At 45.6% G+C, this 24,661-nt stretch overlaps 2 protein-coding genes across 3 annotated transcripts; one reads left to right on the top strand and one right to left on the bottom strand.

The window, feature by feature from the left end:
• The first annotated feature begins 869 nt into the window (after positions 1-869).
• LOC109641607 (solute carrier organic anion transporter family member 5A1-like) lies at positions 870-12,533 on the top strand. The gene is made up of 10 exons (XM_020106118.2): positions 870-1,007; positions 1,201-2,562; positions 6,255-6,387; positions 6,941-7,158; positions 7,494-7,658; positions 8,495-8,693; positions 9,484-9,643; positions 9,803-10,047; positions 10,442-10,506; positions 11,502-12,533. The coding sequence occupies exons 2-10, from the start codon at positions 1,602-1,604 to the stop codon at positions 12,023-12,025; spliced, it is 2,670 nt and encodes an 889-aa protein (XP_019961677.1). The 5' UTR covers positions 870-1,007; positions 1,201-1,601; the 3' UTR covers positions 12,026-12,533.
• Positions 12,534-17,113: 4,580 nt separating this feature from the next.
• On the bottom strand, positions 17,114-23,445 carry stard3nl (STARD3 N-terminal like). Of its 2 annotated transcripts, none has more exons than XM_069511529.1 (9): positions 23,202-23,445; positions 22,116-22,476; positions 19,937-20,014; positions 19,665-19,742; positions 19,260-19,313; positions 18,896-19,013; positions 18,512-18,610; positions 18,043-18,110; positions 17,114-17,941 (listed from the first exon to the last, which is right to left on the bottom strand). In XM_069511529.1, exons 2-8 carry the CDS (start codon positions 22,317-22,319, stop codon positions 18,046-18,048), a joined length of 696 nt encoding a protein of 231 aa, XP_069367630.1. In that variant the 5' UTR covers positions 22,320-22,476; positions 23,202-23,445; the 3' UTR covers positions 17,114-17,941; positions 18,043-18,045. The 2 variants fall into 2 exon arrangements, with proteins under 2 accessions (XP_069367630.1, XP_069367629.1); XM_069511528.1 differs by having other exon boundaries at positions 23,145-23,335.
• Between the last annotated feature and the right edge of the window lie 1,216 nt (positions 23,446-24,661).

Raw genomic sequence — 24,661 nt, 5'->3', positions numbered from 1 at the left:
CAGCGCCTAACTCGCCATGAAGTTAAAATCATCTCCTGTACTAAACACTGTCCCTTCGCCACCATGCAAAACTTCTAGAGGTCAAGGAAAGATGTGAAGGGGAGGTTGTAAGGAGTTAGGAAAGGAAACCGGGGGGAGGGTGGGGGGGGGGGTCTCACTCCTCTTCCACTCAGCTTTTAAAAACCAGCAACACACAATAACAACTTTCTAACAGAATATACACTAAAGAAGCGTCCGGTTCAAAACAGAATGACACGTCCTAACGAAATGTCTTCAGTTCAGTTACTCACAGGAAAAATCAACAAAATAAAATAACAGGGCTGAAGAACACATGTTGATGTAGTTTATGGTGTTTTGAATTGTAAGTTCAACCAGCTACTAGTTCACTGGACAGATGTGACAGAAGAAATCAGCTCAGACAAACTTTGGGGACCCTACTTCCTCTTAACATGCCTCCATCCTGCTCCTGTGGTGTCAGCCAAGTGTCCGCAAGCCCCGACATTCAAATTCAACTGGACACAAGGTTCTTCCTCCGCAGCAACGTGTGCACATGGATCACAGCGGACATTAAAACATGGTGTAAACGGCAGCGTTTCGAGGCAAATTCGAATGTGGGGGTTTACGGACGCGTCTTTTTACGTTTGAAGAGTCGGTCACCAGTTACTTCAATTGTATTGGATTTGGCTGAAATGCTGTTTACCCCTGAAATTGTGTTTTGTGGACAAACACTTCACTCAATCCTCCATCGGCACAGAGCTGAGTAGATAATGAGTGAATTTTCATTTTCCGGTGAACCATCCCTTTAGTGAACGTCTGCGCTTTTATTTTGAAGTGTGCGCCCCCGTCGTTTCCGTGCCGCTGCAGCTTGACGCAGTTGTTTTGAAGGCAGCACTGCGGTGATTCTGCGGACGTCTCCTCTCTCCTCACGCTCAGGACTCCTCGGTTTTCCGTCGACGGCTCCTCGTGCTCGCCTCGCCTCTCCTCATCCTAACCTCCCGCACACGAAGGTGCTCTCTCTCGGCTGCGGGGGTGGGGCGGGGGAGGGGGGGACCAGCTGCTGCGGCCACAGCGTCGGAGGCGGGAGGCAGGGCGGAGGAGGATGCCCTTGACTTGGGGGGAGGAGTTGGGGGAGAAGGAGGGAGCACCACCATGTAACGCACGGAGAGAAGGGCCATTGTGACTGTGTCGTATTCATTGCAGGGGGCGTCAGGGATGCGGCGCAGGCTCTCCGGGTTCGAGGAGCTGCTGAGAGGGGAGAGGCTGCGAGTCTGCAGGGAGCCGTGGACCCGGAGCTCTGCCGGTCAGACTGAGGAGCCCTGAGCGGTCTCTACCTCCGGATCAGATGGTGGTGGCAGAAGGCAAGTGTGCATGACAAGATAAACAAACCCCAGAGGCTGCCCTGCCTGCGCTGCGGATAAGCTGCGAGTCTGCTGCGAATTTGCCTTTTCTGGGCCTCTTCCGGCACCACCGACTCCCTCTGTAGGAGTAGATGCACCAATTAATAATAAATGGAATGGGCAGCAGCCCCTGAATTGAAAATTTCGCCTTGAAACCAGTTTATTTTCCTGACCCCTGAAGCAAGGTGCTTTTGACTGAAAACAATGGCTGACCACGAAGAAGCTGAGTTATCCAAGTCCCTGCAGAAGGAGGACGGGTTTTCCAGCGAGCAGGAGGAACCAGGTTCAAACTTCAAATCTAATAGTATGCCGATTTTAAATGATGCGATGCCTCATAAGGAAACCTTACTGGCTGGTTCTGTGCGGATGTCTATAACAGCGGAGGAGAGCGCAGAGTTCATCCAGCTACCGGCCAAGACCGAGTCCTTCGAGGCAGATTCCCCAACGAAAACAAAGTACCTGCCCAAGTCAGGAAAGTCTGCACTGAACAGGCCGAGCTCATACATGGAGAACACGGAGATCAGAAGGAGTAAAAACATGGCGAGGAGGAAGGCCCCGGGGTTTTTCGCTTCTAAGCTAGCACCCATTCGTCTGCCTAGTAGGAAATACCTGAACATTATCTTGCAGGACTCTCGCTGCTTCCTGTTCTGCATGTGCTACCTGACTTTCATCCAGTCTCTCATGGTGTCGGGCTATCTCAGCAGCGTCATCACCACCATAGAGAAGAGGTACAGCCTGAGGAGCTCCGAGTCAGGCCTGCTTGTCAGCTGTTTCGACATCGGGAGCCTCGTGGTGGTCGTCTTCATCAGCTACTTTGGTGGTCGGGGCCAGAGGCCTCGCTGGCTAGCGGTAGGCGGGATCTTTATAGCTGTTGGCGCCGCCCTCTTCTCCTTACCTCACTTCATCTCCCCGGCCTACCAGATCCAGGAGGTCAACTCATCATCTGCCAATGAGGGCCTGTGCATGAACACCAACGCCACTGGCAGGGACCGTGTTGATATCACTTCCTGTCCCAGAGACCAGGAGGGCAACGAACACAACCTGTACGTGGCGCTGTTCATCATCGCTCAGATCCTGGTGGGCATGGGATCCACACCCATCTACACGCTGGGACCCACCTACCTGGATGACAACGTCAAGAAAGAGAACGCCTCATTGTATCTAGGTAAGAGTTTGTGAGGATTGTTGAAAGATGCAGTCTGCAGGTTTCATTTCAGCCGATCTCTGCGTCAGCTGGTTTCACTGATGGGCTCCGTCTGACTCATTTAAAGGAGACATATGGCGTTTTTTCAGTTTTTCTTTCTTCTTGTCGTGAAAGACGATGTTGTGACATTGTCTGTTTCCTTTGCACTTCGGCCAATTTTGTTCTTATCAATACATCAACATTTCAATCTCAGCAAAGCATAAAAACAATTCTGATATTTCTAATCAATTTAAAACTGGACATTTGAGCCATAGTTAGAGTTAATAAAGATGGACGACCTGTCTCCACTTCCTCCTGTCATTTGGAGCCAGAGTCTGATGCGGCGCCAACGCTGCTGCACAAGGACCTGTTCACCTGTTTATTCAAAGGTAACTCACAACCTGAACATAGGGGTCTATTGAACGTATCTCGCGTCCAAATCGCACCGAATTCAACACTGCACTTCCTCTGGCCCTTAACGACTCACATGACAAGTATGAAGCTAATAAGATGAACAGTTTTCTAGAAATTCAAGACACAGTCAGATAATTCTGGAATTAGTAGATATATAGATATCTATATCCATCTGTTTCCACCATGAGATTCTGTCATTCCCTCCATTTGCCAACATTGCCACTGCCGACATGTCGCACCACAAATGGACAATGTGACCTTGAAACTGCCCCCCCCACCTCTCCTCTTTTCCATTTCGCATGCCTCCCCAGAAGTTCTCGCCCCAGTAGCCTCAAACAAGGTAGCGCCTAATTAAAGCTACAAATGAACACTGTGTTATGAAAGAAAGTAGGGGAGGGAGGAGGAGGAGGGAGGAGGAGGGAAAAGGCTGAGGTCTGCATTCCTGTCATTGAGAGGAAAAAAGTCAAAGTGCCACAGAGGCCCAGCGTTGGTCCCAACCCTTTTGTTTTTATGTCTTTTTTGAAGAGCAGGAACTAAAGGAGGAAAGACAGGAGGGTTTGATCAGTGATGAAGCTGTTGGGTGAGAGTGAAATGTGATTAGACACTTTCCAGGTTGTAGTTTTAATTAAAATAAAGTAATTCTAAGGACGAAGTCTAGATATAAACCCCTTGTAGCTGCAGTGGACAAAATGATTGAGCCTTTTTGGTCACAATTTTAACCTAGACTGAAAATAAAGATGGATGACATGGCAGCTCCCAAAAGTGAAGCCAAAGCATCTGGATAGCTCACTGCGGCTGATGTGCTTGACATGGGGTCAACAGTCAAACACAATCGCTCTGCATTCACATCGATCCGTGTGTCGCCCGGCGCTCCATTAAGTTTGTGATGTTCCTCCTTTACACAGATGTGTTCAAACATTTGCTTTGTAAAGGGTGTCGGAATCCTTTCACATGAAATACAGCAACACTTTAACCGTTAAAGGTTCAGTGTGTAGAAATCAGTGACATCTAGTGGTGAAGTGTCATGTTGCAGCTGTCAAATGCAGATTAATTAGCCTCGGTCTAATTCTACCGCTGCTGCACAAAGAGCCGTTCAACGAAACATGACCTGAACCTGAATTGGAGAATCGGTTCAATCAATCAATCAAACTTTATTTGTATAGCCCATATTTTCACAAATCTCAATTTATCTCAAATGGTTTCACAATGTGCAGCATCCCTCGTTCTTAATCTTCAACAAGAGTAAAGAAAAACTACCAGTTGTGGTGATCGACAACCTTACTTACGCTGATGAGCCCCAGTCCCTGACGCTGCAGCACCAGTCGCCAGTTTATTCAAAGCTTTTTAATATTGAACACATCACGTGTCCAAATCTCAATGACAGACAGACAGACAGAGGTTTCTGGAATATAAAATGGCAGAAGTGGAGACAGTGGTTTATCACCTCCACACAGTTTCGTGATGACATTAGTGCTTCACACACTTGCTCTTTACTTTGAAACAAACATTCTGGTCCCTTTTGGCCCTGCTTTGCATTAGCCCACATATGAGATCATGCCCAAAGGCAAAACAGAATAATTCAGCACAATATTGCTGTGTAACCCCAATAAGAGAATCTCTGTTTGGCTCCTGTGCGAGGCAGCGGGCCCCGCTGCAGCCACTATCAAATTTAATGTGCCCGCCCAGAGGTGCAACACCGTCCTCGCTGGTTCGCCAAACTTCTCCATTTTAACGTCTCTAAAACTCCAGTTGTGTGGACGCCAGGCGTGTGTATGTTGCAGAGCTGATGTGGGTCGTGACCCGATTACAAGTGTTTGACTGCAAGAGGCCCTGCTGACGGTATAATGACATGTATGTGTATTTTATACAACAACACATCGTTCTATGAGAAAGTTGTCTCTCGACTTTGATTAGAAAAAAGGAACATTTATAAAATGAATGATGGATTATCAGCTCCCTGCAAGAGCTGAACGTGCAGCCAGTAAAACATGACTCACGTTTTAGAATACGTCTTCAACCAGATCTGACCGGATCAGTCTTGTTCTACAAGGGCCAACCAACTGAAGGCCCACTGAGTAACCTCAGCACACTGCAGGAGGACAGTTCATGTCCACTTTGAATGTTCTGCTGTCAACACAACCCGTCCTTGTGTCGAGGTCTCACGAGGCGTCCACACACAGGGTTTCCCTCAGGTAATTGTTTGGCAGAGGCTTAATTTATCCATGAATTGATTCTTCGTTTTGTCTTGAAAATCGAGCTTAAGTTGAGACAAAAGAACTTTTCCCTCCATCGGCATCACGATGTCTGTCGGGCTCCTCATATCTCTGCGATGCCCAGTTGCCCGACTCACCACCTGCAGCCTGCTCTGTGTTTATCCCTCTGTTGAAGGTCTGTTACGTAATGTGACAGCCCGCCAGCCAAGGGTTTTCCCTCTTCTCCGGTTAGATAGGGGATTATCCACGATGCCGCTGGGTCCCCTTGGAAAGCCCAAGTCCTCAATCCCATCCCTGCGCTTTATCATCCAAGGCTTTGGCCAACCGACTCGGATGATGTAATAGTTGAGTGAGGAGGATGGAGCATCAGAAAATATACTTCTGTGGAGATGCTCTGCAGATGAGTAATTGCAGTGCTCATGATTGATTAGAATGTTTTCAGAATATGAATCACTAACCATTTTGATAATAAAGTGTTTTTTCAGGTGAACACAACTTCACCCTAACCCCCACAACCCCTGAGTTCCCAGGACTCTGGCTGTTAGATAACGTTGGGGCGGGTCTGGTGCCTGGCCCAGCTCGGAGTTTTTTAGTCACGCCACTGGATTCTTGTGTTTGCTTTCAACTCCAGCCAAGGACTTTAAGATTTTAATTCCCTCTAATTGGAGAAATCTTATTCTCAGCCCCAAGTAGGCCCCGTACTGCACGGTCATATGATCTGCACACATGATCCACACACATGGCCTTTTGTACACGACCCATAATGCTGGATTAGTTTTGATTTGAAGCGTTGCATAAGGGTTAAAGTTCGGCAAATGTCATTGAGTTCGGATAATTGAATAACAGAAGTTGAACAGCATGACCTCTTTTTTGGGCACATGTTTTTAAAATCATGTCCCTCAGACCCAGTTGGAGTCCAGTGAAGTGATCATGATGTCACGAGGTAAAAATGTGAAAATAAAGATTAAACTTTGATTATTATGATTATGGACATCCTCCAGAATATGAGCACTGTGCTTATTATTTTCCCCCTGTCTCCTTCCTCAGCCATCATGTATGTGATGGGAGCATTGGGCCCAGCAGCGGGTTACCTGCTGGGAGGAGTCCTCATCGGCTTTTACGTGGATCCCAAGACTGCTGTCAACATCGACCAGAGCGATCCGCGCTTCATCGGCAATTGGTAAGAAATATGTGTCTGGTTTTGGCTGATATATATAATGTGAAATGAGTGTGTTCACGAGTGTGTAGGTATATACATGAAGTTAGAGTTTTCAATAGTGACATTAAAACATATATTTGTTTACGGATCCTAAATGTCTCTGATCCATAACTAAAAACTGGTTTGATTATTCGTCCGCACCTGAACTTGTGAGAGAGAAGTTCAGTGCTTGTGAAGCGTGTTTGCTCTTCTGGTCATCTTACATGTCCGTCTGTGAATCTGCTGGTGCGTGTGAGATGTGGTTACTCATCTATCTGCAGCCCTCGGTGATGCCATCCTCTGACTGGCAGCATAACCAGTGACTCATTAGCAAACAGCCACTGGCTTCCTACATGAATTAGAGGTGATGATCGCAGGAAGAGGATGGATGAGTGTGCCAGGCCTGACCACTCATTTATTGATGTGCACAATATGGACACATTCACCTGAACTCACTGCTCGCTGGCGAAAACGACAACATGCTTGCCTTCCTGTATTTTGAGTGGTGTGTTTCTACCCGGTCACGTGTGTCCAGGTGGAGCGGGTTCCTGCTGTGCGCCGTGGCCATGCTGCTGGTCATCTTCCCCATGTTCACCTTCCCCAAGAAGCTGCCGCCCCGACACAAGAAGAAGAAGAGGAGGAAAAAGCTGAGCCTGGACGATCTGTCCAGCGACGACGACGTGCTCAAGGAGAAGAGCAACAACAAGAGCCAGGCGGTCACCTCGTCCATGGGCTTCGGCAAGGACATCAAAGGTACCAGAAAATACTGCGACGTCATCAGTGATGTCAGCAGCCTCTTTCTGACATCACTGATGATGTTGTCGACTGGAAATGAAATATGCCCCAAATCAGGGGCTGCTGATTTCGGAGGCTGCGTTCGAAGACCCTCAAGTGCAGATGAGAAATGCGTCTTTGAGGAAACGAGTCCGTTTAGTCTTTAAACTTCAACAGGATGCAGAATGAATTTGGTAAAGATACTTTCACATAAGGCTGGGCGTTAAAACAATATCAATAATTATTGATTATTCCTCGGGATCGAGATAACAAGATAACATTTTCTCTTTCTCTCTCGTCTTTCATTCTTCCAGATCTGCCCAAAGCAGCAGTGAGGATCCTCAGCAATGTGACCTTCTTGTTCGTCAGCCTGTCGTACACGGCAGAAAGCGCCATCGTCACCGCTTTCATCACCTTCATCCCCAAATTCATCGAGTCTCAGTTTGGCATCCCGGCCTCCAACGCCAGCATCTACACCGGTGAGCGACACAGCAAAGACACATTTCATCAAGTGACCTCATCGCACCATCCAATTTGTTTCTTTGAAATAACTGGTTTTAGGTTGTCTCCCCTGTTCCTCATTCCGCCTCTCGAAATCTGCTGTACCCAACTGTTCTCTCTCTTCTTGTCTGAGCTCCCTGCACGGGCAGGATGCAGACCGAGTATTCGTACAACACACAGGACTTCAAGTTCTGCCTGATCAGCGCTGCCCTGCTGGATTTAACTGAGAGCAGAGCAGGAGACGTTGTCGGCCCCGAGCTGCACACCAACACACATGAATAATAAAGAGCCTGCTGGTCCTCAAATGAAGGGGGCACCTGGGACACTGAGCTAGAGCACTAAGTGCATTACACACTCCTTTAGAAACACACACACACAAAGATTAAAATGCTAAAACACTCACAATTACAAGCTGAAGCACACATGCTTAAACAATAAGGCAGATACATGGAGCTGTATGCATGTCATGTGGTTAAATTGTTGTTTACAACACGCTACTGCCCCACTTATCTTTTCAATCTGGGGATAAAGACATACGTTTTACAACTGTTTACCCGTGAAGACATTCAATATGTTCACAATTTAACTTTGAGAGGGCGGGGGGGTTGTGTAGCTCTTTGACCGTCGCGCAGTAACGAGTCAGGCTTCATCCGTCTGTGTACATCCGACTATGTTTTCAAACTAAAACCATCTCTGTCCACACGAGCGTTGGTGCTGTTGAGGATTAACTGGCTCCAATGTGAGATGCTTTAAAGACAGAGGAGGCCACGAACGAACAAGTTATTTACATGTGCTGTTCTTTCCTCTTCGCCAGGTTTGATTATCGTGCCGAGTGCCGGCGTTGGCATCGTCCTGGGCGGCTACATCATCAAGAAGCTGAAGCTTGGAGCTCGTGAGTCGGCCAAGCTGGCCATGATCTGCAGCGGCGTCTCGCTCCTCTGCTTCTCCACGCTGTTCATCGTGGGCTGCGAGAGCATCAACCTCGGAGGAATCAACATCCCCTACACCACCGGGTGAGGGGCTTGTTTGTCTGTTTGTCTGTTTGTTGTTTGTAAGCTAAGTTACACAAACGCAGTTTGAACTGTTGGGCCTTGGCTGAGGTTTGAGCTCTGCTGAGGTTCATTCTACTTTTTGATTTGACTTTTTTTAAACACCTCCCATGGAGTCATTCTCTCTGATTCCATGATTAATCAGGGTTTTTGAAAGATGTCATTAAAATCAGAGCCAGCCGTTTCCTGACTGCAGCTTGGCCTTTCTCGTATCAAATCGTTTCCTGGTCTGTCGGAGCCGGTGGTCGTGTATATCGCTCCATCTGTGGCCGATGTTGGGAGGAAGCGAGTGCTGAGATCAGTGCTGGATAACAGATAACAAGCTGGTAAACTGAGGCCTTTGCTTTTGGACGGAGCGTCCCCCAGGGCGATTACATGGCAACGATGGAAAATGTCCAAGGACAGCTTGGAAGAGACGAGTCTTGGCGGACTGCCCTCTCTTTTTTCTCTCCTGTGCTTTTCCTCTGGTCTTTTTTATTCTGCTTTACGTCCGTCGTTGCTGCGTCCTCATTTTGTATTCTTTAAAATTCCCTGTATCTAATATACCCCTCTCATACCTGTGCCTCTTCGCCATTGTCTTTTCCTTCTCATGTCTCCTCATCATCTCTGAGGCTTAACTTCCTCTTTGTCTCTCCTCCTTCCTTCTGTCTTTTCCGTCTTGTTCCTGCCTCATCCTCTATTTGCCATCCGTCTTTTTTTTGCTTGATGAAAACTGAACAGCTGTTGTTTATCTCTTCATATTTCCTGTCTCCAGCCCGACTCTCACCATGACCCAGAGGAACCTGACCGGGGGTTGTAATGTGAACTGCGGCTGTAAAATCCACGAGTACGCTCCGGTCTGCGGCTCTGATGGCATCACGTACTTTAACCCCTGCCTGGCCGGCTGCAGCAGCGTGGCTAATGACAGCACCGGGGTAAGACGATGACCAGGACAAGCTGAAGCAGACATGCACCATTTCAGTCCTGAAACTCCAAATATCTAAAAGATATCAAGCTTCTACATGATGTCTCCATGTGAAATCTGATTCCTCTCATCTGAAACCTCTTTAACTTCTCATTTATTTATTGTCCAGATTCGTAACTACTCAGACTGCGCCTGCGTCCAGAGTCGACAGGTCATCACGCCGTCGTCCAGCGGTCAGGGTAGCAACCAGCTACAGCTCGTCATCGTCAAGACCTACCTGAACGAGAATGGTTACGCCGTGTCAGGGAAGTGCGACCGTACCTGCAGCACCCTCATCCCCTTCCTCATCTTCCTCTTCATCGTCACGCTCATCACTGCCTGCGCCCAGCCCTCCGCCATCATCGTCACCCTCAGGTACGTTGCTCAGTCAGACGTGTTGGGTAATGGTGTGATTACATGCAGACTGATTGATGCACTGTTTATATTCGCACTCCTGGTTAAAATAATCCACGTGTGAGCTGTTTATTTTTCACTTTACAGCAGAAGTCACCAGAGTCAAAGTCTTAAAGCGCCTTTAAAAGTGAATTAGACACGACTCTGAGTTGACTTTAAAACAAACCTGTTCCACAAGCAAACTGCTGCAGAAGGAGCTAATGCTCAGTATCTGTGGATTCACCTCCAAGGTTTTGGCTGCTGGCTCTTAAAATCGTGCAAAAGATGAAACCACGTGAAAATGGTTAAATTTGGTGTGGATCTGGATAAAGATCTGGATTCTGTGTACTCATGTCCGAGTGGTTGTGTGTTGCAGGTCTGTCGCGGAGCAGGAGAGGCCGTTCGCTCTGGGAATGCAGTTTGTTCTCCTCAGGACTCTTGGTGAGTAGATTCGCTGCAGCAGAAAACAAAATAACGACTCCTTAATTTCATCTATTTTTTTATGGTGACCGAGGATTTCTGTGCCTGATATTTTACTCGGTATGAAAAATGTAATAAAGGTAGAATATCGTCACATTTATCTTTGTAACGATACCGATGCTTTAAAAGGTTTCCGCTCATACCTTAGCACAAAATGACAGTCGATGATAAGAACGGCTTTTTTATTGCAAAAGTAAATTTGAAGTTTTAACATATTAAGTGCTCAAAGTATAAAGTATACTTGAATATACAAATATAAATAAGTGTCAGTGCTTAATGAAGTGAAATACTCCAGCTCCGTTCCAAATCACGATGCAGATTTCGTTTCCCAACTGTAGAGTTACCTGAGGGGAACCGTTTCAAACCCTCGTCAGTCCAGGACTACAGAGGAAGATTAGAACGTCAGCCGAAAGCGTTGATTCTAAATGCAGTGCACGTTCTGTTACTGCTGACCGAGGGGCTCCAGTTAGGAAATGAGATGTTGTCTTTTTAATGCCTCAGCATGGCTGCTCCCTTAGATAAGGAGTAAGGAGGTGAACTGGATTTGATATATGAGACGTTGAGGAAGCTGCTGTCAGTGTGAATTAGTTGGAAAACGTTTACAGACTTGGGGGATGGAGGTTGTTGTGTTAGTGCATCATGGGAACTGTAGGATCCAGTGTAAGATTCAGCAAATCTTTTTAATCACTGCAATTTTGGTCAGTCCTTGTTTTTCTCCGTCTCCTGTAAGTCCGACAACTTTGATGAACGAGCAGTTCTGAATCACCACAGTCAAATATAAATAAACTAAAATTTCTCTGCTCAGAAGTTTCATCTGACAATTCTCCTCTTGGATTTTACTTGAATCTTTATTCTGGATTTCCTCACTCTTTGTTTTTCTGTCTCTGGTCTGTCTGCACCCTTTTCTCACCACCTCTCCTCCTCCTCCTCCTCTTTTCCCTCTTTCCTCCAATCAGCCTACATCCCGACACCAATTTACTTTGGCGCAGTCATCGACACCACCTGCATGCTGTGGCAGCAGGACTGCGGCGTCCACGGCTCGTGCTGGGAGTATGACGTCACCTCCCTGCGCTTCGTCTACTTCGGCCTTGCCGCCAGCCTCAAATTCCTCGGCTTCTTCTTCATCTTCCTCACCTGGTACTCCATCAAGTACAAGGAGGAGCGGGTGGAGCGGTGGCTCAAGCGCCACCTCTCGCCCGTCGACACTGTGGGCAGCCTCGTCTGCCACCCGGGCGGCCACAAGGGCCACGCTCGCACCCGCTCCTGCCCCGTCAACATCCCACGAAGTGACCCCAACACTCTGCCTGCTCATGCTCCGCCACGCGCCGGCGCCCTCAACCGTGGTGTCAGCACTCAGAGTTGCCCTGGCAACGAGCTAAAAGCAGTAACCCCTCCCCCGCCTGCTGCACCATCAACACCATCAGCGACACCCGCGCCCACGCCGGCCCAATCACTGGAACACGTTTCAGTCCGAGTCTGAGTTTCAGAGGGGAGGTGGACGGTGAGCAAGATCTCACTCTTTTATTCTGAAATCCAGTCAGCTGGGTTTCAGCTGCCGTCACCACGCGGAGGTCCTGCTCTCATCTCATGGCTGGAAAAACACACACTTCAGTCTTGTCTGCGCCGCCGGCCTCTGAGGGTCAAAGACCAACAACTGGTGGTCGTGATTTATCCTGATTCCAGATCAGTGGTTGAAGGACAAGTTGAACTAATTGGAGACCGACCAGCCGGGAGACCCCGTCTCTGACTCGAAACACCCGCTGGGTTGGTGAAAACGTTGCAAGCGGCCAGTTGTTTCTCGTTGCTTTCCATCAGACGGCGCAGCGAGCACAAAACAACAGCTCTGCTTCCCCCGCATGGGACGGAGGAGAGTTCATCACCCCCCCTCCCCCCCCCCTGGCAGTATGTGCCTTCTGTCACCACACACCTCACTAGTGTAGAACATGGATCAGACATCGGTACCGGACAGCTCAGAGTCACCTGAACAGGTACCTCAGCTTCACCCATCCTGCAACTTTCCCTTCACCTCACATCTGTCTGCTTCTTCTGCTTCTTCTTCTTCTTCTTCCTCATTTGTGTTTTTTATGTCTTCGCCATCATGTGAGTGATTTTTTTTTTCCTTGCATATCGACGCTCGTGGAAGAACAACAAAAAAAAAACCCCATGGAAATGTGATACGCTGCAGTTGTGCAAGTGTGGAGAACTGGAAGCCAATGCCATGGTGCTATGTGAAAAAACAAAAAACAATGTCCAGCATCCATTTCTTGTTCTTTTTCTTTTTGGTTGTAATTTTTTTAGGGTTAGAAACATTTGAAAAGAATCCAACTGGACAACAGGTCACCGGGCTAAGCAGCTTCGCACGCACAGAACGCATTCCTGTCCGGTGCAAGGCCTTTTGTTGCCGCCTTGACACAATGGCACGTAGTATTACCGCTGCAAGTCGGATTGCTCCACACAATGCATCCATACCCGAGCTGCTTCCCCTCGGACTGGCTCCCTGATAAGTGGTTTAACCTGAAAAGAACAGGATCGGCATTTTCCTCCTGACCACATTCCTGAGCCAGCTGGACGAGTCGCTGGGATCCATTTCCTCCGCGCGGCCCGGGAAGGAACAGAACTGTGCTCGCTGAAGTTTCCCACATTGGACCTGGAAAGTGTATTTCTGACTAGTTACCAGGCTCATGAGTGACACAGCCATTACCACAACACCTGTACTAAACCTGTAGTCAGACGAGTAGTCGGCCATCACGTAGAGGTCATAGTGTAGTCGTCTAATCTAAGTCATCTCCAGAAATAATAACCCTGCCGGGGAACTTGGGAAGAATCCTGAATGGAGAACTAGTTCCATTCCTCCTGCGTTATGTGAGCTATTTGTTTCACAGTAGTACCAGTGAATTATGGGTAATGACATTCGTCTCCTGAAAGAATTGGATGTGCCGTTTTCTTCACCGCTTGCCGGACAACAGTTGTGGCACACGGTATGTTAAAGTGTGAAGTTCAGAAAAGGCTACAGATCACTGCAGCTGATGATTGTTTTCTTTATCACTGAATCGACTGATTAGTTCTCAACATTAAAAAAAAAAAAAAAAGTCAGATAGTGAAAAATGCTTGAAAAATGAATTCCCGAGCCCAAGGTGACGCGTTTCTTTGTTTGACAGAACTAAAAGGTTTTAAAACACAGAAAAGCAGCAATTCTACACAGTTAAGAATTTAAGAACTGTTCAGTATTTAGTGTTTTTGTTTGAGAAATTACTTGAATCATTTATCAAAAACGTTGTTGATCAATTTTCTGTCAGAATCACTGGTTGTTTTAGGTGAAATTTGTCCCCAGACCAGTTTAACTTGAAGAAGAAGTTTTTAATTGTTGCAGAGACATCTCCATCTCTTGAAGTTCACTTTTTTCTATCATTGGGCTCTAAACATTATTCTGTGAGGTTATAAAATCTGCAACGGCAGAAAGATTACTGCAGCCTGGTTTGGAAAGAGACATATTCTGGTTGATCATTGTCTTTAGTGTTATTACTTGAAAAGGTTTTCGTGCTCTAATGTTCAGAAACACTTTCCTCAAACTGTCCATCGCTGCAGCTCCTCTTTTCAGCCTCTGTCTCAAACCCCCCCCCCCCATGATAATTCCCATCCTGCTCTGATTGGTCAGCTCTTTGGAAATTTCTGCCTTCGCTCTCGCTTTGCTCGTTAGGGGGCGTGTCAGACTGTGCATTAAAGATGTTCCGATTCCGGCATAGGAGATTCCGGGTCGTGCATCGACGAGCATGTGACTCTGTGTGCTGATGCGATACCACGTCTTTTAAAGTTTACTGCTTTCACTCAGATAAAACTGCAGTTTTCTTTTTCCTGAAACAGTTTTTAGAGAGGCCAAGAAGGAGGGGTTTACGGTAGCGTTAGCCAGACGTAACTAAACTAACGGCGGTGTGGAAGTTCTTCATGCTGGAAACAAGTAAAACGAGGATGTGAGCGACACAAGACTTCGGTTTGGAGCAGTTTAAAGGAAGAAGTTGTGTTTTCCTCGATTTATTTATTCTCACAGCGTTCGTTAACACACAACTGTTAAAATACGTTACGGTTATCGAAAGTCCAGGTTTCAGAATCACAAAGGAAGAGCTGGTATCGCAACATCTCTAGTGCATCATGCAAATGTGAGGAAGGATTGTCTGGACGAGAGAGAGAGAGAGAGAGAGAGAGAGAGAGAGAGCAGAAATCAGCCGTTCTTTAAAGTGAAAATGGAAATTAGAACGGACACACCTGCTCCGTCTGCTGCTGAGGATCATGTGTTACGACAGAAAGCTCCAGAACGTCTAAGTGGAGTCGCTGTTTGTCAGCTGCTGTTTTGCAAGTTCAAAAGATTTGCTGCAAGTAAATGTCTGTATTTATTTGTGTGTCGACGTCGATTCGTTGGAACGATGTCGCCACAGAGAGTGAGACTCACAAATTAGTTGGAAACCGAATCCCTCACCCTGAAATGAAAACATCGAAATAACTAGCACCGAAATATGTTCATTTGGAAACATCTCTTAATTATTGTTATTGTTTTTTAGTTGTGCAACTGAGGAACCAGATTTCTTTAATATTGAACATTCACTGTTTTAATCCTTAAAACAAACACACAAACTTTTTGGTTTTTCAAAACGTCACCACGTAAAATGATCGCACAGCCGTCAGACAGGTAGTTTTTCAAAGTAAAATATTTCACTGATGTAAATTAAGTTTACTCGATTAAAGTTACTAATGCGACTCGAATGATTGTGACGTTTTGTTTCCGCTGTGGTCGGGGGATGGAACGTTGTGATTGTTTTGTACATTTTAAAGGGTCAATTCGTAGATTGTAAATAAAGATGGATGACGTGACAGCTCGCAGAAGTGAAGCCAAATCATCGCCCCCTGGTGGCTGGCTGCGGCTGGGTCATAAACCCCGCCTCCTCCATGTTATCAGATAGGACATGGACCAAAGTAAAAAAATCACACTGGACAGACTCTGGCTTCAAATGACGTCTTCGGCTCGAGATAGAATCCCTGGGATGTTTTGAGCTTTGGGAGGAAGTGGAGACGTCGTCCGTCTTTATTTACAATCTGTGGGTTCGATGGTCCAAGGCATTTCTGAGCTGTATTTTCCTTTTGTTAAAGCTTGACTCCGTGAATAGGACGAGTAACAACGGAAACTGTGGCTCTGACTCAGTGTGGGCGTGTTCACGACAGGTCGGGATCGGTTGCTCCTCCCTTGTGTGTTTGTTTCTCGATATGCTGCTGTTCAGTTTGAATCCCGGCTTGTTGACTGTGTGTGAAACGGCCTCAGTCGAGTTGCTGGGGACTATTTTTCAGCGGCGGATTAATCCACATGTGATGCTGCGGTGAGTTTTCGGGGGCAGATATGTGAAATCAGTGATTCGTGCTCGTGTTGTTGATTTTCCTCTGAATCTGCTGACGCCAGAGTTTCACTGCTGTTTGTCCTCCTCGTGTCACGTCCTCGTTTGGACAGAAGGAGGCGTCGGTTCATGTCGTCACGTGGCGTCATGTCCGGACTCCGAGTAGAAACGAACACTGAATCTGTGCGACGTTGGTTTTCTTTCTTCTTTTTTATTATCAGTATTGTATTTATTTCCAAAGTACAGTGTTTTTGACTGAAGGCCACAATGAACAGAGGCGAAATGTAGATTTGTGGACGAATGCCTTGGATACTTGACTCATGTGAAATGTGAAAAAAAGAATAAAACAGTGTTACAGACAGTTTGTTTGTGTCTTTGTTGATGTCACCAAATCACAAATAAATAGGAAAGAGCAAAATAAACCGGTTTTCTGTCTAATTTGGTTTTAACTGATTGAACACTGTGGATGTGCGAATACGATCTTTATGTTTAGAATAAAAAACTTGATCGTGACTGAGCAACACTTATCTTTTTTTATTGAACTCCAGCAGTTTTACTCCGAAATAGATAGTTTCTGAAATTGTTTTGAAATGAAAAGATTTACAGATGAATGCAACTGTCAGATGAAATTAACTATTTAGTTTGAATTAACTTATTTTATTCCAGCATTTTAATTTAAAAAGGTCCCTTGTTCTGAGAATGTGATGAAAATACAGGCTCATGGAATTAAAACCTTCCTGGGAGAAGTTTTGGGACGAGGCAGCTTGAATTAACTGAACATGACTGGAAATGATCTTTTATTAATTATTATTTATTAGTTTGTTCCAAAAACTTTTTATAAAGTACTTTTATTTCAACTTTAATCATTTTATTGATCGATCTTCTTCCAAAAGCTGCAAAGACGATTTTATTAAATCAAATCAGAACTTATACTGAGATCATTTTAATAACTGAGCGTCTTCCTCAGTTGTGTACTTTATATACTGCGTGTTTGTTTATTCATGTATTTATGTATTTAATGTAGAGTTTATATATTACACACTTTGGACCTCCGTGTTGAGAGTATTGATGCCATAAAGTGGAGCTACTGCAGTTCAGAGGTCGTGAGGTCAAGTTAACATTTGGATAAAAAAAATCCTCGATTGGTTCTTGACGACGGCGTGAAGATTAATTTAAAAAAGACAATCACACAGAGTTTCACATTTTAATGATTCCAGTTTACAGACAAGCTTTCCATAAAAACAAAACCACTGGGCAAGGCATGCATGAAGATATGTACAAGTATTTTTTTCCCCTCCCCGACTCACCTCACGCTCCTACAGCGTTTGAGAGCAGTTTACAGCGGATACAGTTCAGTGTCCCCAGATGTTTGATCTTATTCTATTAATATAGTTCCAATGATCCATGCAAGTTGTTTCAGTGATCTGTAAGACCTGAAAGAGTCGAGTTCAATATTACGACTTTCATTTTCTACAAACACCGTCCATTAATTCAGTACTGGCCGAAAGATTCTGTGTTTTCTTGATGCAGAGTCAATGAAACGAGCTTATTTTTTTTTTACAGTGACTTCGAATCCGATCACATGGAAATGATCAACAAATTGAAAGTAAGCATGATGTGAATATAAGACATTAGTGCCCTCAAGAAGGAAACAACGTTGGTCTGATTCTTAAATTGATCAAAAGTGTGATGATTCCGTTTGTTTAACCAGTTTGGTGTCAGACAAATGTTGAAAGAAAAATCCTTTCGTTTGAATTCTCCTCAGAATGGTCCAGAAAAAAAAAGACTCAATTCTGAAACAATAATAATAATAATAAGACACTGACATTGCTTTTTAAGCTGCACTTTGCCGTTCTCTGTTCATGCAGGAGGCTGATATCAGACGCTGAAGTGCATTCATAGATTCAAAGACAGTTTGAGGTGAATAAAAAACTAAAACGTCAGAATGCGTAAGGCAGAATTTTCCCTCAGTAGCACAACAGGAGCAAAAACAGCGAAACAACCCAGACGTGATGATCCTGTGAAGGAGAAACAAGAAGAGAGGACAGAGGTTTGATCAACTGTCGGTAAATGAACCGTCACCCAGGAAAATACCCGACGTGTTTGAATACGCTGTTACCTGTTAAGTCACCTGCTGAATGAGCCCTTTCTCTGGATCATGTTTATCATCCAGTTCCTCGTCAGAGTCTGAAAACAAGACAGAAATTCGGTGTGAACAGAAAACTGGAAAATAAGATTCAACCTTTTGATCAGCGTTTGATGAGGAGACAGAAAACCAGTGTCACGTTTGCAGCCAGGAGGCAATTAGCTTAGCTTAGCATCAAGACTGGAATCCAGGGTAAACAGCTAGCGTGGCTCCGTCCAAAGGAGTGTTTCTAAGTGTCGCTGTGATTCCTGTGTGTTCTAGATGACTCAGCTGTTCTGTTGTTGTTTGCAGTTCGATTTAGTTGATTCATTTATTTGAGGAATGTCTACAATGATCGGAGCTATAGAATTAAAATGAGAAACTGGGTCTGTCTGAGTTGAAGCTGTTTCACCTCCGCGTCTGAGGAAGCGGACGTTTGTCGGTTCGGTGTGAGTGAACTGACCTGCCACAGACTCTGGAGGAGAGTAGAACTGTCCGTCAGACAGAGGACCCGGACACATGAGAGCAGGTCGCTCTGTGGCGTCCACGAAGGACTGATATCCTGGAAGACAAAAAAAAAAAGGGGGAAACATGAGAGGACCGTGACGACAGGAGAAGAATCGCAGAGTGTTAAAGCTGCACTATGTAACGGTTACTGAGCAACAGCGCCCTCTGCAGCCACACATGGGGATTTATTCTGCGGGGCTCCGTGTCCGAGCGATGACGTGCATGTATTTGTACATGAATGCAGTATTTTTTTTTTAACAGCACTAAAGAATTTAGTGAATAAGGTAGTGGTCAAAATATTTGCTGTCGGGTTGGTCGGAGTTCGACGACGGTGACTCACTGTTTTCGTCTTCGGCCTCCTGAGGCAGAACCTTGAAGTCGAGCAGCCATGTTTCAATCCAGGCCAACACGAAGGAGATGATGGGCAGCAGGTACCCAAAGGCCCCCTGAGACAGCAGCTACACACACACACACACACACACACAGACACACACACTTAGCCTCCATCAACCAGTGCAGTTTCAATCAACATACATTTCTCATGACGTCACTGTGACCTTTGGCCGAATGATGCGAGGACATTCTCTGGAGTTTTTATTGGGGGGGGGGGGGGGTGCTGGCAGGAGAAACTCCAGAGAATGTCGGGAGATTTTTACAAAGTATAATAATGATAATAATAAAAAAATAGGAATAGTGATTCTTACCTTTGATAAAATGACCTTAACGATCAGGAAGGCGCAGCAGACTGCAGTGGTGACCTGCACAGACAACAGTCTTTTTTCTCATCGCAGAAAATGTCGTGTAAACATTTGATAGTTATTAAATTAGTTTTTCTCATATTTAATCTAATCGTAATCTCGGGCTTTACTTGTGTGTTCATGAATTATATATAAAAAAATGTAAAGTTTGAATTCACACAGAAAACTATACGATAAACCTCTAAAATTTTAAAAGTGGTTGGACAGAATACCAGAAAAGAGCTGGTTGAACTTGAAATCATGAAAGACAACTTTAAAATCCACTTATTTATTCTGTGTTCTCCAGAAAGACAGATTTCTGGAATAAATGCAGGTAGAGATAAAAGACAAACTCAAAAATCACAAACTTACAGCGATGGCCCACCAGTGACGAAGCTTACAGACGGCGTAGGCCAAGATGAGCGCAGCAAACCTGAACACAGCCAGGAGCTGAGGGAGGGCAGGGCGTTACGCCACCGAGGAGGGGGAACAATTCAAGAGTGAAGAATTACAGATTAAAAAAGGGAACAAGGACATGAGTGGTAGAAAGGAAGACGTGGAGGGAAACAAATAGGAGAACAATTAAAAAGAATGAACGAAGCTGAACATGGTCTTTCTGAATAATGAAACAACGCAGGCCTCACAAAGATGTCGAAGAAGGAGGCGTGGTAGTCGTAGTGCAGGACTTCTTGATCCAGCTGCTGCTGAATGCCACCGTTCACCTGTCACACACACAGAGGACTGATCAAAACCACATCCAATCTTAAATCAATCACCTTTAGTTAACCTGAACAACCTGAACTCCAATCACACGCATATCTCATACACTCATAGATATCAGTCCCTTACTGTTTTTATCAAGACCCATTTATGTGTGTGTGTGTGTGTGTATATATATATATTTATATATCACTAATGAAATTTAAGATCTATGTCAACTACAACAGATATGAAGGAATATCACAGCCACAAAATAACGGACACTTCCCAAGAAGATAAGAAAGAGAAGGAGAAGTAGCTGAGTAGAGAATAAACAAATCCCACGTGCTGTAGGTAAACGTGGTATAATCACCTCAAATGAATACTCACGTAACTGAGACCTGCCTGAATACATGTGAGGTCTAGTTCCTCATGTTTGAATGAATGAAGAGTTTTTAAGGCCTAAAACTCAGATTATTAGATTCAAGACTTTTCAGAGACCCAGAGGAAAACGAGAGAGAAAAGGAAGATATGACTGTGGAGGAGTACCTCAAAGGGTTCACGCCTGATTAGCCCACATGTCCCTGAATTGTGATCTGAGACACATGAACATTTGGTTCCCTGGGTTTCTTACTTCTGCCCCTGTGGTGTCATCAGTATGAGCGGAATTGAAAACTTGTTGTTGAAGCAGTTCTGGTGACTAACCCGAGCTTTGGAATTTCCCTCCTCAGCAATGATTGACATATTATTCCTTTATGAACTCACTATCTCGAAGGTTTAAAGTTTTGTAGATGGACACGGGGTCAGCTTTCCATCACGTCATGGCTTAAGGCAACAAACGTGTTTGTCGGTAAAAGGCGTAGAATGAGCCCAACTGGTTTAAAATCACACACAGTCCGGTATCGTGGCTCTGGGCTGATTTCACTGTTAAAACCAGTCATTGGACGGTTCTTCCCAACAAAGATACACAAAGCCTGAGTCTCTCTGTTTACACACATGCTACTATTTCAGCACTCCAGGCTGAGGTTGTGGAATCCGGAGCATTGTGGGAATGTGCATCCTCATTCGGAGCACAAAGTGTTACTGCTGCATGACCTCGATTCACCTCCGCCAGCAGCACCTGACCCGTTTCCGTTCCACACAATTCAAACACAAACATTTGACCATACAGAAGCATTTCTGTGTGAACAGTGATATTTGAGACGATTTGTCAGAGAGGGTTTTACAGAAAATGTAATAACCCATGATGAACGCTGTCGGCTGAATTCATCACATGACTCTGCTGGTTTACTGAACTGTGCCATCTCAAATACACAAGGACCCTGAGAGCAGACGCAGAACAAAACCAACCAGGAGAAGAAACAGCTGCCAAACGCCTGAGACCCAAAGTTAGGGTTTTTCTTTCCTCCATTTTTATTCTGTGAACATAAAAGTTTATTCTGAGCACGAGGTGAAATGTTCATTAAGTACGTCAGTTAACCGACACTGTCTCTAATACAATTAACTTATTTCTGTTTTGCTTTTAAACATCTCATCAACTATTTGATGACTCAACAGAACATTTAGTACAAACTAGAGCCCGATGGATTTATCTGTATCCGTCAGGTTTTTCCAAAATGAAAACTTTTAACAACAATGCAGAAAATGTGTGCAGTTTTCATTTTATGTAAAAGTGTATGTTTATATATATGGTGGACTCTGAGGGACACACAGCGTCCTAATCAAACTCTCCCTGACTCGTCTCCCACGTCTTTTCTTTTTCAAAACTGAGATTTGTGGAACAACAGAGAACAATGTCATGAGGAGGAAAGTAAACTCCCACGAGTCACATGTGCTGTCACAGTCCTCCACCACTCACAGCTTCCTCCTCCGCACACGCAGGAAGGTCTCTATGGCTTTGACCTGATCGGATGTTCACACAGAGTTTTAACAGGACAGATTTCAGATGTGAAGATAAACTATAACTCCTCGTTAGCACGCTGACCTAACACTGTGCCAACAACACACCAACGCATTAAACATGTCCGTGTTGAGCTGCAGCTGCAGGACGACACCCAAGCTGGAGCGGAGAGACAGGCGTTCAGTATCAGACACACGTCCACAACACGGTCAGGCGTCTCTTACATTGAGCTCAATGATCCAGAGCAAGGTGATGAACAACAGGTCAAAGGTGACGAAGAGGCAGAAGGTCCTCCTCACGTCGGAGATGCACTTCTTCTCCCCGGATTCATACGACTCCACCCTCGCGTAGATGGGCGTTGTGTTGATGCACCCCACCCCCCTGGCGGTCTGCCGCGAATCGGCGCTGCTGCTGCAACGGCTGTCCATCGTTGGCCACGCCCTCCTGGCAGGGCAGGCCCCCGCCCACCGGTCAACGTTCAGAAGGTGCACTTGGACTCAGAGGAGGCGGGTCATCCGAGCAGGAAGCCACTGCAGCGTTAGTGGACGTGGACCCACTCAGCGGAGATAAACTGCATCACTGCGTCTGGGGGGGGGGGGGGGGGGGGGGGACAATATAACACACAGCGTCCTAATCAAACTCTCCCTGACTCGTCTCCCACGTCTTTTCTTTTTCAAAACTGAGATTTGTGGAACAACAGAGAACAATGTCATGAGGAGGAAAGTAAACTCCCACGAGTCACATGAGCTGTCACAGTCCTCCACCACTCACAGCTTCCTCCTCCGCACACGCAGGAAGCTCTCTATGGCTCTGACCTGATCGGATGTTTACACAGAGTTTTAACAGGAGAGATTTCAGATGTGAAGAAAGCTGCACAACATGTCATGTAAGTGTGTGTGTGTGTGTGTGTGTGTGTGAGATAAACATGTGTACCGCTGTTTTTAGTTGTTTCTTCTTCTATGATTTTCCAGCGAGTAAAGAGTGAAGCTCTCAATACAATGACAGATGAACCATGATGAACATCTGGCAGCCTAGTGACGTGGTTAACGCATTGATGGGGGGTGCTACACAAATAAAGTTTATCATAATTATAATAATGATCATTGTTATCATTATTAAATGCTCCCGACATGACGAGACACCAGCTCACTGATCCCCTCGAGCCCTCGCAGCTGTATGAAGTCACTGCACATCTGTCAGGAGGCTAACGGCTAACACATCTGTCAGGAGGCTAACGGCTACACCGAGCTCACCGTTAGCCAGTTAGCTTCTGGTGCTGTGCTGACGGCGGCGTTTAGCGCGTTCTTTACCCGTCGAAGAGGCTGCTTCGGTCGGTTGGATTTCCCCAAACAGTCCCCCCCGATGGTGTCGGTGTCCTGGTCGCTTTCACTTCCCGACTCTTGTGTTTCCTCTTCGTCCGCTCGACACGGATCCTTCCACTTCCGGTCCCGAGCAATTTTAACTTCCTGCTAAACCCGGAGGCTGCAGCGCCCCCTAACGTCGTGTTACGTCATTACGAAAACACTCGAGTGAAGTTTATCCCACCTGGTTTATCTGCACTGAAGAGAAAGTTTAAAAAGTTTACTCCACCCGAGCACTACTTTCTGTCTTGCTACTAAACTGAGTAGCTGAGAGTTATGTACTGGGAAATGTGGGGAATTAGCAGAATTGGTTCCAGTTGAATAAACATGGAGTTTTTATCAAGTCTACACCTTAGTTTATGATTAAGTAATGATTGCGGGTGATTTTAATATTCATGATATATATACGTAACAATTGTTGAAGATTTATCTCATTGGTATTTTTGTCTGTGTTCGGAAAAGATAAAAATGAACATGTTTGAAATCAAAAGGTAATCACAGTAGTTAAACATGTTACACAACTGCTGGATTTGTGCTCAAAGCTGGTGAAGGTCCAGTGATGTTTACTCGTGTGTGCTGGCTGGCTCACTGTCCTATCAGGTGGTGGCCAAGGTCTTCATTGTGCCCAGATCAACAGTCCAACGGGTCATCCATAAAGTTGTCCAGCGCATTTGAGGGAACCTGAAGAGACCCGTCTCTTTTCCAAGAGCTTGAGAGCTGAATTCAGCTGGAACCAGATTTGGGCAAAGATGTGTGTGCAGTAGACGGCTGCCACGTAAGAGCCAAACCCCCTTCACTGCACAGTTTAGTCTCATTAAATCACCAAAGATTCTGCTCTATCAACATGCAGGACATTTGTGATTCACACGGATAATGAAGAACAGCTGGTTTTACCTGCCTCAACAATACCCTCCCCCAGCAAACCCACGTAATGCATGTGTGAACACAAATGTACGAGTGAGACGCTCCAGTTTCTGCGGATTCTCTCCGTCTGTAGAAATCCAGGAGAACGTGAAGCGAGTACACAGGAGGAGATCCTCCGCTGGGTTCACTGTGTTGATGTCGCTTCTAAAACGTGACAGACGCAAAAATGGAAACGGTGGAAAAGGCAATGACAACTGAGGTCAAAGACACTGATGAAGAGCGGCACAGATAATATTTCACTTCCTGTCTCTGTCCGCTGCACCCAGCTGCTCCACCTCTCGTCTGAATAATGCAGAGGATTTGATGCTGCTGTGAACACAACTGCTGGTAGACCTCCGGCTGTGTTGTGCATGTGTGGGAGGTGAACTGCTGGTAATCTCTGTAACCAATTCTTTGGATTTTACCTGAAGCTCATGTCTGAAAACAGCTTTAGTGGGTGATGGCATTCTTTCCCTGTTTGGAGACAGTCTGTCTCATCACTCCCT

This window comes from Paralichthys olivaceus, chromosome 16 (genome assembly GCF_024713975.1).
Source record: "Paralichthys olivaceus isolate ysfri-2021 chromosome 16, ASM2471397v2, whole genome shotgun sequence".
Lineage (NCBI taxonomy): Eukaryota > Metazoa > Chordata > Actinopteri > Pleuronectiformes > Paralichthyidae > Paralichthys > Paralichthys olivaceus.
Note: the sequence above shows the minus strand (reverse complement) of the source record. Positions and strands in the feature narration are given on the sequence as shown.